Source organism: Orcinus orca, chromosome 8 (assembly GCF_937001465.1).
Source record: "Orcinus orca chromosome 8, mOrcOrc1.1, whole genome shotgun sequence".
NCBI lineage: Eukaryota > Metazoa > Chordata > Mammalia > Artiodactyla > Delphinidae > Orcinus > Orcinus orca.
In genome coordinates, this window is record NC_064566.1 from 42,782,110 (window position 1) to 42,796,801 (window position 14,692).

The 14,692-nt window shown below is 41.0% G+C and overlaps 1 protein-coding gene across 13 annotated transcripts in view; it reads right to left on the minus strand.

The window, feature by feature from the left end:
* Nucleotides 1-4,753: 4,753 nt before the first annotated feature.
* TEAD1 (TEA domain transcription factor 1) overlaps nucleotides 4,754-14,692 on the minus strand; it is a 262,180-nt gene continuing 252,241 nt past the window's right edge. For all 13 annotated transcript variants that reach the window (XM_004279174.3, XM_049713805.1, XM_049713802.1 and 10 more), the window contains one exon: nucleotides 4,754-12,863. In XM_004279174.3, the coding sequence (XP_004279222.1) occupies nucleotides 12,750-12,863 (114 nt within the window). In that variant the 3' untranslated portion in view covers nucleotides 4,754-12,749. The remainder of the gene's footprint in view (nucleotides 12,864-14,692) is intronic.

Here is a 14,692-nt window from a genome sequence, read left to right on the forward strand (position 1 = left end):
GTTTTGTATCCAGCAATATAATAAACTTACTTCCAAATTCTAGTAATAAATCTATCTGTTCTTTTGGCCTTTCTACATATACCAGTTTATCTTCCAAGAATAATGACAGATTGGATTCCCATTCTTATGGATTTTGTTTCTTATTCTAGCCTTACAACATTGTGTAGAACCTCAGTATGCTGAGTAAAAGTGGTAAACTTAGGCATCGTTGCCTCGTTCCCAAGTATCAAAAGGAATGCTTTCATTTTTAGCTTATTGATTTATTTTGTAGATACCCGTTATCAGTTCAGAGTGTTTTCTCCTAGTTCTAATTTAAGAAGTTTAAAAAAAATCATGAATGGACACTGTGCGTTTTCAGATGCATCTATCTTCCTCTATTCAGATGATCTATGATTTTTCTCCTTTCATCTATTAATGTGAATCACATGGGTTGATTTTCTAATGTAAACCAACCTTGCATTCCTGGGATGGACCCCATTGTGTCATCATGCATTATGCTTTATATACATGGCTATCCTCAAATTAATATTTTAATTTTATGCTCATGAGTGAGATTAACCTGTACTTTTCCTTTTTCGTACTGTCCTTGTTGGTATGCTAGCCATACAGTAAAATGGGGAGTATATTTAGAAACAAACTTTATGCACCTTCTCAAACACCCTTGACTGCCTCCTCTTTCCCTGCCTTGACTTGTAACTCATACATTGTGGAATTTCCCTCCACTTTCAGACTTTAATGAGATGCAGCATTACAAGACATGGGATATGAATTCCTGAACAGCTGTTATGAGGTGGATAATGCAACCCAGTGGGACAGTCAATCATCCCTGTGGCAAGAACATTGACCAATGAGAACTCAGAGATGGGAGGTTACCTGATAGCTAGATTACTCCCTTTTTTCTCCCATTGGTTACTCCACAACATTGTTTCTTCCTGGAAACCTTACCAGAAAAGTCCACATGCCAAGAGTTTCACATGCTGAGTGACCTGATAGGTCTCTTTCAACTCACTGTGAAGTGGCAGTCAAGACAGTAATGCGTCACATATTTCATAGGATTCTCCTTGTTTTACTTCCATTTTTCTCTCATTTTTTCCCTGAGCTTACGTTTCCCAAATGAAGTACAGTATGTGTTAGTATCTTAGTCCTTGCCTCAGGCTCTGCTTTCTAGAAGACCTAAGCTAAGGTCAGAATTATACCCTTTGTTCTATGCACTGCAGTATTTTCTGTAAGATTGCAGGACCTTATCCCTTTAAAGTTTGATAGACCTCACTAATAAACCATGTAGGCCTGAGTTTTTGAGTGGAAATATTGGGAACTACTGTTTCATTAACTTTAATGGTTGTTAAGACTACTCTATTCAGGTTTCCTACTTCTTTGTGAAGCAACTTTCGTAAGTTACAGTTTTCTAAGAATTTATTCTTTGTATCTATACTTACAAATTCATTGGCATAAAGTTTATAACAGTATATTTTAATTATCTATTTTATTATACTTTTATTAATATCTGTGGGATCTGTAGTGATGACTATTTTCATTCCTGTTACTTTTTGTTTATTCAGTTGGTTGGTTTGGTCCTCTCTCCCTCTTTTATCAGTCTTGTTAGGGTTTATAGATTGTATTTCTGAAAAACCAATTTTTGACTTTGTTGATCTTCTCTATTGTGTTCATTTTTCTATTTCATTACTTTGTGCTTTAACAGTTCCTTCCTTGTGTGTGTGTGTGTGTGTGTGTGTGTGTTGCTTATTTTGGTCCTTTTAACTTCATGAATTGAATGCCTATCTCATTAATTTTTGGTCTTTTCTCTTATCTAGTATGGACGATTCTCCGCATGTTAGTCTAGTATCCTCTAAATACTGCTTTAGCTGCATTCCACACATTTTAGTAGATAGTATTTCTTTCATATACAGTTTTCAATATTTAACTTCTGTGACTTCTTTTCTCATGTGTTAATTAGAAATATTTATGAATTCCCAAATATGTGAGAGCTTTTCCAAAGATCCTTTTAAAATTGATTCTACCTTAATTGCTTTGAGGTCAGAGAATATTGAGCAGCTTTGCAGCAATCCTTTGCAATATACTGACACTTGCTTAATTTGCAAGTGTACGGTTTTCATATGAATGACAATTTTGGGACACATCGTACACAATTAGTACTTCGATTTTTCTACATATTTCCTGGAATGTGTCTGCTTGTTCCATCAACTACTGAAAGCATCGCATGGTTTTGTATTTTTCCTTGCAGTTCTCTCACTTAAGAGTGTTAAGGTAGTTTTATTAAGAGCATATCAATTTACAATTATTTCATCTTTGTGGTGAATTTAACCTTTCATCACGTGAAGTGACATCTTTATTAAGACTCCCAAATAAACTGTTCACCCTCAAGTCTTTTTCCAGGGTCTGCTTCTGGGGGAGCCTAAACTAAGATAGTTGGTCCACTGGAATGTTGTGGCAGCACAATAACTAAGACTGTCACCTGTCGTAAATTGGCACTGGGTCCACAAGGAAAGGGATGCACTACCTTATGCAATCTCTAGCATGCTAGAGAGATTGGGGTGGTGTGAATTATGATTGGTTGGTGGTATTAATAGGTTAGTTGTTGCTAAGTGCGATTGGTGCACAGAAGGAAGAAAATGTCAGGCTCAACTCAGGGCATGGTGTAAAAGATCTCCCTGGCAGCATTTAAAGAAATCCTTAGGTCATGCAGTTGAAGGGCAGACTGTGCTAAAAATCAAGCCAGAAATTACAAATAAAGCTGAATTTAGAGCTCTCACAAGTCTCCTGTCAGGCCCTAATAGATACGGAGTGGGATACTGAAAACATGGAGTGGGAACACCTGGGTGGGAACACTGAGAGCTCTGAACCTCAGATTTCTCTGAAACTTCTAGGCTAGCCGTCCACCCCTCTGCCTGAAGACCATGTTAAGGCCCCATTTGAAACAGATGCCTCACAACATGAAGTGCTCGCCTCCCCGCAATCTGCCCCACCTCATCTCATTGCTTCTAGTAATTGCTTCTAGCAGCCTGAGGCTTTGCTAGTTACAACCACCTAGATAAATCTGACATATGGGGCATTAAACAGAACAAAAGTGTCTTCAAAGGCAATTAAAAAAACTCTGAGGCTTCACCAGCTAACACAACACTGTGCTTTTTGAATTGGAATTGTTCAGGTGCTTACCAATGACTTAACAGGAGCTAATTTAGCTTTCAGTATGTGGTAGCTATGATAAAGGGATCTCTGCCAGTAGTAAGGCAGGAAGAAATGATCGGGGTTCCCAGTGAAGTTTCTTGTTCCCCAATATTACAAGAAGCCTTATTCTCCCTCCCCTGTGTGCCTTCAATCCCTTTCCTCAGTGATGTTAGGTCACCTAGCATGTCACTCTCTTTGCTGAACTCAAGTTGACTGGAACTGCAGGCACTAATAAAGGATGTTTTTGATGCGTTAAACACCTTGTTTTAGAGGAGGTGGTGGAGGTCTAAAGTGCCACACAGCCAGCAGCAGAGCCAGGACCGCAAGGGAGGAGGTTTTTCCACCTCTAAATTCTTGCTACTTATTAGCTTTCATGATCTTAACAAGGACTTAACTTCTCTGGGCTTCAATTTCCTTATTGGAAAATCAGAAATGATTCCTTTACTCAAGAGGAGGTGGGTTAAAGAAATCGTGACTGTGAAGGTACCTGGCATATTAACAGGGCCTCAGCAAAATGGCCCACAGTTCCCCTTCCCTCTGCCCGAGCAGCTCACGAGACAATGGCCTTCCTCTTGAATTGTAGCTCGCTAAAAATATGCCTCTTCAAAGGAACTGGAAGCTAATTTTTTCTCTGTTCCCCCTCCCACAGTGCCTCTTGGGATTCGAGGCAGGCTGTACCTCAGATTTCAAAGAAATGGGGAGAAGCAAGACCTTCTAAGGTCTAGTTCAAACCGAAGGATCCCAGGATACATTGGGTCCTGCTGTCAGGGCCTAAGGTCATTGTTGCTTAAGAAAGCCCCTCGGCCCCCAGATTTCTCCTCCCCAGCCTTGAGCTGTTTCCACGGAGTCTCAGTGAGCCAAAACGCACGGGCCAAGGGTCAAGGCATCAGAGCCAGGGTGACCAGCTGAAGACTCTACCACGCACCAGTCACAACTCTGGACGACCCGCCCTTTCTGAGCATCGGCTGGGGGGTAATAATATTACTGTCATCAGGACTGTTGTGAGAATCAGTAAACTTAGTGACTCCAAGGCTTTGTTGTGCATGTGTGTGCTGCACACTCCTGAGGACAGGGCGGGGTTACAGCCTGCACCGTGCAGGCACCAACTTCTACCCCTGGTTCCTGGCATGCACACAGCAAGGCGGGTTAACAATTTTAATGACACACTAAAGAGAGACAGGCAGACAGGCAGGTAGACCAACTGACCTGTGGATGTTTTTAAGAAACCCTGCTAAAGGGAACTATACTCAATATGTTGTAATAACCTATCAGGGAAAAGAATATGAAAAAAATAGATATATATGCATGTATAACTGAATCACCTTGCTGTACACCTGAAACACAACATTGTAAATCAAATATACTTCTATTAAAAAAAAAACAAACAGGAAGAAAGAAACCCTGCTAGACATTAACATGTCATGTTCGGATAACTGAGCTTGGTGGACACCATCAAAAGGATCATGGCTTCAACCTCCTTTACTCTGTCCTTCATACATTCACCCACAACACATAAAGCACCTTTCATTTTCAACAACATACACTTTGGCAGATAAAAAAGGTGACCCACACTTTCATTTTCTTTATTTTTCATTGATACCGTATGAATACAAAGTTTCTAGAAAGCTACAAAATGTCTACCACTTTATCAAGAAGGCATCAAAATGTGTCACTTTGCAAAGACATGAAAACACCTGCAGGAACTGACACAAAAATAGCATTTTTAGAGTGATGAAATAATTGCACTTAACTGTCATGGATATTACAGTTATCACACATATGTACCGCGAAAGCTAGAATACATTTTTTTTTATACAAAGCACTTTATAAAAAAATTCTCTGCACACAAACCCTATAATTTTCATATAACTATCATACTAAAGATAAATTCACTTTAAAGCCAACACTTAGAACATTTTTAAACAAAAAGGTACCAGTACCTAAACACAGACGTTAACAAATACAAGAATACTGTACTGCCAAGAGGTTTAACCAAACGCCTTTTCAAAGTTTCTGCAAACAGGTTATGAAAACGTATGTGAGAATTTGCCCCCATCCCCCCATCTCTCCAATCTACCCAAGAGGAACCTTACTGCCTAAAGGCAGGCTCCCCAGCCCACTCACAGCAGCAGTACAATATCAAAGGAACCACTGACCAGATGAAACGCTTACGTCACAAGCCCATTTCATACACGTGACTCGAAGACAGACTGTGAGAATCCCATTAAGCCATTTAGAATGTGAACAAACACACGTGGCAAAAAACCGATTTACATAAAATTTAAGCATATTAAAGAATTAAAGGCTATTCAGGTTTCTTTTTTAAATGTTACAAAACTTTTTTTGTCATTTTTTTAGGCACATAGTTTTTGTTTTTACTTTTTTTTTTTTTCCTTATCTGCAGTCATGAGCCTGTTGAAAAAGGCCTACAGAAGTGACTCTTTCAAGGAGGTAACAGGGAGATGGTTTTTTTTTTTTTAAAGAAGTGCAGTTAATATCTAATTTACACGGTGAAACTAATCACAGAAAATGACTGATGCAAAAAAGAAAAGAGAAGGAAGGAAGGAAGGAAGGAGGGAGGGACCGAGGGAAGGAGGGAGGGACCGAGGGAAGGAGGGAGGGAGAAAACCAGAGACTGGTTTCCAATTGATTTACACCTAGATTCTGTCAGCCTCTTTCAGAAAAAGGGGAAGGGGAGACAATTTCATAATGGAAGGCAGACAACAGAGAGCCAACATGATAGAAGTGGAATCTCCTGGAATCTGCCCCCATTTCATGATGAACGAGAGGGAACGTAAATGCTATTTCAAATGCTAAAATGATGGAGTGGGGCATATAACAGACTCAATGCAAATTCACAGAGAATAAAACAAGTTTACGGCTTAGGAAGTAGAACAATAAAGACAAATATTTCATCTTATTTAATGGTGCATGACTTCAGTGAAACTATCCTTTGCAATGCAATTTTAAACACAAAACCTTCATTCTTAAGGATATAAGTAATGAGTTAATGAGAGAAAACTATTGCCAAAGAAAGCACAGTAACAGTTGAAAAGGGAAACAGGAAAACAAACATTTGATTAATTTCTTCCAAGTTGTGGTGTAGTCCTGCCACGACAGGGAGGGGCTGAATTCAAGCAGCTAACTATAACTTGTGCTGAGCAATTTTCCTTTTCATTTAACTTTTTTTGTTTCTTGTAGAAATTTCTACGAATACTCACAACTTGGTGTGGATAGAAATCACTCCTGAAATTTCAGACAGCCCAAAGAGGGTATTCTTAAAGACACCAGGTAGAGACAGACGGACCATCGCATTCAGAGGCTAACTTTCAAAGATGTCTAATGTCACTGTAAAGTCTATATTGGTTAAAGAAAAGTCTTTTTGTCCTGGCTTTTGTTTGGCTCGTGTTTTTTGCCTTCTCATCCTTTTCACTCCTTTTCCTCCCCTCTATCAATTTTCCCAATTTACACAAGGTTTTGATAAAAGCCAGCACGGACTCTAAAGAGTTGCCCTTTGGAGGGCTGGAACATTCTTCGAAAATTCCGAATCGTGAGTGGTGCTCTTTGGAAGTTTCTCATAGCGCATTCAGACAACACTCAGAGTCAACATTTTCGCCCTAAGAAGAACACTTCAATTGTAATGACCCTAACCCATTTTTTGTTCTGCACTGTCATCTCAGTTTGAGGCTTCCAACTTTCAGAACGGTATCACTGCGTAAACCGGAAGTGCGCGCTGTCGTCTGAGTGGAAAGGCAGGCCTCCACAGACTGAACGTGAGCATAAGAAGGACAAATCTGTCCACCGGCCGAGAGTCTGCGGTTTGTGTGCAAGTTCCCTCAGGCGGACACAGGGCTGGGTGACGGGCGGAGATGGCGCATGGGGTCACGGCGCACAAACACACCAGTTCCTGGGGGCCCTCCTGCCGCTGTGCGCCCCGGGGGCATGGGTGGCAGGGGCTCCCCCACGGCAGACAGACCGCGCAGCAGGCAGGGTCCGCGTCGTGCTCTTGTGAATGGAGGCCTGTGGTTGGTTACTATCCCAGTAAACCAAAGGCATTACGGTGATCTCAGAATATTTTTGGTCTCTCTACAAATTATCGTGATTATGGCAGCACTTTTCTAAGCTGGAATCTCAAACCAAAGGCACTTTCATGCTAGAGTGCAGAAGATTCACAAATAGCTAAGTATTTGGTCATGAATTTAAAAGGCAACATTAAAAGTATACAATTTGCTTTTCATAGTAAACTACGAAGTTGCAAAACCTTCCATTTTGGTATAGACATTTGACAGTGTGGTCAATGAACTGACTTCTGTTCATTTCAGATTTCAGACCAAGAAGTCAGTTTCCAATAGAACTGGAGAAAAATGGGCTTACAAAACAAAAATGAAAACAACGCTTGCTTGCTCTATTTTAAATACCATGCCGATCAGTAAAGGGACATCGAGAACTGGTGTGAGAAAAGGCTGGCGGCACGACTAAGTATCACTAAGGCACTGCTTACTGAACGCTTTGGCAGCTCTGAATTGAAAACTTCCTACAAAAGTTAACAGTAGTAAGAGAAATGCTTCCAGCTTACAAAAGGGCTCACAGTTCCGAGGCAGCCTTCTGCACTGCAAACCCTACACGCAACATCGCAAAGATTTAAGGCTTTTCAGAAATGACATGTGCAGGGTTTTGCCACAGAAACATCAACAGAAAGAAAGAAGCAATGCAGACGTATCCTCTTAATGTCACAGGTGTGAACACCAACACACAAAATTGGTTCTACCCTTCGTTAGAACAGGTGTAGTGTACCAGAGCATAGACAAAAATCATACAAGTTATCGGTACCTGGTTTGAAAAGTTGACTGTCATCTTGTGTGATTTAAATAACTTACGTTTGTACAAAAACAAACTGCAAAAGCCACTAGAGTCTTGAGACCTAGAGAAGACTTGGGTTTGTAACACCAAGTTCTGGGCACGGGGGCTGTTTTTTGGCTGGTCCGAGCGTGGGACTTTGCTGCTGGGATGCTTTGTGAAGAGAAATTTGACTCAGAGCCTGTGGCAGGTGAACTGTCCTCAGGGTAAGCAAAAGGCTCATCAGCTTTCCTATCTGCTCGCGCATGCCTCCCAGACATGACGCTCCAGGGAGAGAAGCAGCGTCACCACCAGGAGATGCTGCCGCTCTGGCAGAGGAAGGGGGTCTTAACCTCCCTCTCTCTTCCGCCCTGAGCACCAGAGAGGAACGACCCCCGCCAAGAGGCCAAGGATTAAGCGTCAGGAGTCCCAGAGCCTTACTCTTAATCTGTCACTGACCAGCTGGGTGACTTTGGGCAAGTCATCTCCCCTCTGGGCCTCAACTTTCTCATCTACAAAATGGAGGTCACAGGCATACCTCGTTTTATTGTGCTTCACAGATATCGCAGTTCTTAAAAATTGAAGGTTTGTGGCGACCCTAAGGCAAACGAGTCTACCAGCATCACTTTCCAATAACATTTGCTCACTTCACGTCTCTGTGTCACATTTTGATAATTCTCGCAATAATTAATAATTGAAGAATAATTCAACTTTTTTATTATTTTCATATTTTTTATGGTGACCTTCAAGTTTCTATTGTAATTGTTCCGGCATTTTTTAGCAATATTTTTTCACTAAGGTATGTGTACTGATTTTTTTTTAGACATAATACTATTGCACTTAATAGACGACAATATAGGGTAAACATAACTTTTATATGCACTGTGTGACTCGCTTTACTGTGATATTTGCTTTCTTGTGGTGCTCTGGAACTGAGCCCGCGCTAGCTCTGAGGTATGCCTGAAGACTGTGCTTTCCTAAAGCTCGATAAAGGAAAATTCGATCAGCCCTCTTCCGAAATGAATCCCTCTCTCCACCATCCTTAAAGATGAAATGTCCCAGAGGTCTCTGTAAATTCTACAAAAAAGCAATGAGTGCAAGGCTAAAAGTAGAAGACCAGAGGAAATGTACTGAAATGATTAAAGGTTTGATAATGAGAACTATAACCTTAGGAGAAATCATAAAAATGGGTGGGATTTTCTTTAACCTGATAAAATAAGCAACGAAGAGCAAATCAGAAATGCTCTTTAAATAGGTGTGAGTTGATTATAGGGATGATGGTGGCCAGCTGTCCCCAACTTTCCCAGGGAGGAAGGAAAGAATACTTGTAGCAGAGAGATTCTGTTGTGAAATAGAAGTTCTGAAACAGGAAGAAACATGGACACAATATCATTTGAGTAATATTCCTACCTGTCTCTTGATGGCCTGAGACAAGGCTCCCAAGAGAGAAGCTTTCTCAGGGTAAAATGGAAGGAGAAAGAAAACCTCAAATATGGCATTTGTGACCTGTCAGATGCAGGGCACTGGTTCTCAACCAGGGGCAGTTCTGTGCCCCATGGCACATTTGGCAATGTCTGGAGACGTTTTGGGTTGTGACAACTGGGGAAAGGTGTATCTAGTGGGCAGAGGCCAGGGATGCTGCTAAACCTCCTACAATGCACAGGACAGCCCTGCACCACAGAGAATTATCCGGTCCAAATGTCAACAGTGTCGAGAAAGGGTTGAGAAACCCTGGCCTATGGTAGCTTAGACGTTCTGGGATTCTAGGACATGTTTTGGAAAAGCCCCAACTTTATTTAGGTCTCTTGCTAAGATGAAAATGAATACCAAGAGACCAAAGCCCAGTTCTTCAACTTCTCCCTATTTAGGCTGCGGAAAGTGGCCTCTGAACTCTCCAATGAAAGCACAAGATGTCCCTGAATCGATCCTGGTAGTGGAGGGTCAACCAGGAGATAGAGCACCCAGCAAAGAGCAGTGAGGACAGAGCTCTGGAAAGGCTTCTTTATGGTACAGAAAGCTTTACGAAGGGAGGAGACTCTGCCATAAAGGGTGAAGGACCAAAAACAGACTTGGATTCGATGTTCTAACACAAATCTAATCCCAGGGTCTAATTTGGGAGTGACAGAGAAAGGGCTAAGAGGTTGGACCAGTGGTTAAGACAGGGAGAATATCTGCCCTGGAGAAATCTTTAGAAGGACAAGACAAGAAGTAAACTTGTTTTAAGAGCAAAGAGCAATCCTCAAGTTCATCCATGTAAACCCCCAAACTCAACTACAAAGGCATTCGGAGGAAGAGGCAAGCATCAGAGGGCCCAGCCTAACTCTGTGAGTTCAGCAGACCAGGGTATGCCCTTCTCTGCAGCCAGAAGAACTACCCTCTAGCTGGTGTTCTTGGGTCTCGATCTATTTGCGCTCTGAAAAAAGTAAATCCTCAGAGCCCTCCTGGCAGTACCGAAGAGCCCCATTCCTGGGAGAAAGCGTGAACCAAATACCTCTTGCCCTGAAGTTCTGGGATGGCGTGGCTTTTAGCCACATAAGATCATTTGCGCCCCTTGGTCCTGAGAGACTGGGGGTAACACCTTGAGTAAAGACACAGGAGATGGGAGCCAAAGAAGCATCCCTAAGAGGGGTGACCAAGAGAAGTCATAAATATATGACCAAGGAAGAAGCTTAATGCTTGGGCCGAAGACCAGATAGAAGGGTGGGCCACTAGGGCAATTCTTCAAAGGTCCACCTGGAATCAGGGAACAAACTGTAGTCTCTTTACGTAGGGAAGATACACACCATGCTACTGGCTTATGTAAGGGATGTGTGTTCCAAAAGGGGAAAGTTCTGCGCTCTCTCCTTTGGTCTTCCCAGTGACCAGGGTCATGGGTTTGGGAGAGGTCAGGCTTGGTTCTTCTGTTTGCCATGAGCCAGCCACACCCTCATGACCACCAGATACTAATCAATATATAAGCAGGGTCAGAGCAGGTGGTGGGACAGGGAAGTGGGTGTGTAGGTTATTTGAATGTGACAGAACAAAGTTTTCATTTTCTGGCTTGACGTAAAAGTCTTGACATGTTTCACAACTTACAAAACATTTTATGTTCTAATAGTGTTAACCTATTCCTGACAATTATAAAAAACGTCACTTTCCTCCAGGAAGTTGGGGAGTATGCCCTGTCCCCTTCCCAATGAAGCACTTATGGAAATAACCCAAGACATGTGGCCACATCAAACAGACTGCCTGGACAATGCTTTGGAATATTTGGGTTGGAAAGTTGAATTCCTCCTAGGAAGAAAACCTCCCAAATGTGCCTGTTTGGAAAGGGCAGAGATAGATAGCTGAGCCTCTTCAACCTCAGTCAAATAAGCATTGTGACTTATTGAGAGATGTCAAGGAAACGCGTGTCCTTAGCGAATACACCTAGATCTACGGACACAGACTTGAGAAATACACACATATCAGCACCTAGAAAACTGAGTGACACTGAATAGATGTTCAATAAATATGTGTTGAATAACTATATATGTATATGTGTATATATGTACACACAAACACACACGTACACATATAGTTACGGCAGGTTAATATGCATATTGGATCACCAGAAATAATTTACCCACAGGCTGGTGAGCATGCTTGTGATTTTCTGGGGAGCAGAGATCCTAAAACTGATGAGCCTTTTATGAGTTTGGTTGATGAAATTTCTCCCAGCCACAGGGTTTTCTATAATTTGCAGCTCACAGTGCAGTATTCATCCCAATTTTAAATTTTTGTTATTAAATTTCAGTGGTTCAAATATTTACTCATCTTAATAAAAAATTTGGTTGTCCATATAAAATATAACTGCACACACAAGACTATAAACATTGTAAGTTTAGATTTTCAGTATTTATCTACTTATTGCAAAAAGAGCCATCTTTTCTTTTTCATTAAATAATCATCACATTAGTACAATACAATTTTATATTTTTTAAATATACTATATATGTTAAGGATAAGGGGTGAAGTTTTCTTCCTCTGTAATAGCTGTTTCAAGAGTTTAATGGATTAGGAGATTAGTTTTAACCTCGAGGAAAAAAGTACAAATTTGTCTCATTAGGATATTTCTACCAAGCATTTCTTAAGGCTATATTTTAACATTTGGTTTCAAAAAGAAGGAAAAGTTTCATTTAAAAAATAATTTAGTGAATTACATTCTTTCATAACTTCCACCCTAATTTGTTACAAAGATAAGTCTAAAGATTCTTAGTTTTGTGTACTAATTTACATTTATATTTAAAGATTAATTTTACTTGTATCTTAAAACAAGAATTTTATGTTGGAAAAAAAAAAACACTAAATACATTTGTATAAAGGCTGTAAATGTCCAATGGTAAATGCTCTGTCTTAATTTTTTTTTCTACCACAACGAGAAACAGGTCTCTGCAGACAGAGACTTGGGTTCTTAAGGTTCACCTTTCTGAGGAATTGTGGGCTGTGGATCTGAATAACACACAGAAACAACTCGATTTCTCTTTTTACAACTGTACCAGAACTTCACAGCTATAATGAGTATGAACACATGAAAAAATGACTTCAGTCAAACAGGATTTAGAAAAGTTGGGGTGACCTCAGGGCCAGGGCAGCACCCCTGTGTGGTGAGGTTTACAGTCAGTCGTTCGATCATGGAGAGAGTGTGTGTGTGTGTGCACATATGTGTGTGTGTATATACAGATATCTATATATATAAATAACCACGGTTAGTCCTTTACAAGCCTGTAAATATGATGCTGTGCTCCATGTTCACTATTTGAAACTTCAAATACACAGGCCATGCACAGGAGAGTTTCTTGTGTATCCCTGTTTGTTACCACCTGTTTAAAAAAAAAAAGTATAAATGGAAAAGAATATGAAACAGAACGTACAATATATATATGTATAACTGAATCACTTTGCTGTACAGCAGAAATTAACACATTGTAAATCAACTATATGTCAATAAAATATTTTTTAAAGTATATATATATATCAAGTATTAAAGTATATATATATATATATCAAACACCACATGAATGGAAACATATTCCATCTGTGCCATAATGACTACGATTTACTTGGAAAGGAATATGGAGTCCAATGTTCAAAAAGTGGATTGTTCAGAGATCTGCCCAGCCTCCCTCCGCCCCCTCCAGCAAAAACTCAGGATATTACAGGTCTGACTTAAATCCTATTTAAGCTTAGTTACCATATGTAAGAAAGACCTTACAGATTGGGTCTCACTCAGAGAGCCTAAGAAGACACCACAAGAATTAGTGTGGGGTTTTTGTTTTGTTTTGTTTTTTTGGGGGGGTGGTGGTGCAATTTTTTTTTACAACACAGAGAATTTTCTATAATTCAGTTCCATGGGACAGTCATTTATCCTAGGGACTGTCTCCTATCTTATTCCTAAACCTCTACTAAATTTTGTTTCACGATAGCCAATGGGAGACATAAACTCTGTGAGTGCCTTGCTCACCACTGTATTAACATGCAGTGCCTGGACTCAGTGAAATATATGCGGAGTAAAAGAACAGTCACACAGTTCAAACCCATGTTGTTCAAGGGTCCACTGTATTCGCTGAATGGATGGAAATTCACAGAATAATAGCCACCATCTGTTCAGTGCTTACTATGCACCTCCTCAGTATTAAATGCTTTCCAGAAAGTATCTCATATAATATTACAACAACTCTAGGAGCAGGTGCGATATCACTCCCTCTTTGACAAGGGAGGATGCTTGGGGTTAATTTGTTTAAGGTTATACTAACGTCAACGAAAAACCCAGATCTTCTGGATCTGAAGACCTTTTTCTTACCCGTTATGCCATGCTGCTCTAGATAAATGCATTGATACAGTGATGAATCATCTAATTTTTTTTTTTTCTGGGTAACAAAGTTTTTTTTCAATACTGGTACCCACCTGCTTTTCTAGTCTCACTCCCTGACACTTCCCTTGCAGATCAAATACTCCAAGTATGCAAGTCTTCCAGCCCTGAAATCTTTCCCTCCCTCATCACTATATCCAAACAAATGCTGTGTCCTGCTGCTTTTATCTCCTGAAGAGTTCTTGAATCCATCTCCCTTTTCCCCTGCCACAGCCCAAGGCACCAGCAAAGCTGACCTGGACTCCTCCACCAGCAGCCACCCTTGCCGGGCACCAGTCTCACCTGTGCACAGTAGTCACAGTAACCTTGAAAGAAATATGAATCTGACAACAACACACTCCTGCTTAAAAACTGAATGGCCTCTTTTAAACTTTAGGATGAAGAGAAAACCTGTTCTCATCCTACAAGGATGAGAGTGAGCGGCCCATTCTGCCCAGTCCTACCTGGCCAGCCGCACTGCTCTGTTTCCAGTCCTCCTCCTACCACATTCCCACCTACGTGCAGTATTCTTCCCTACCCTCTCTGCCTCTCTATCCATCTGGAGACACCTCTCAATTGTTTCTTCCTCAGGGAAGCATTCCCTGACCTCCTATTACACGTTCTTTTGTCACCATGCACCGACCTCTACCAGCCGTCACCGACAGGTGAATTACATGCATTTTGTGACTCCCTGTCCTTGATGAATGCCTGCCTCCCTCACCAGACACCAGGATGCCTGGTCCCGCCTGTCTAGTTCACCGCAGCCCCGCAGCTGACATGTCAGTATGCACCCACCGAACG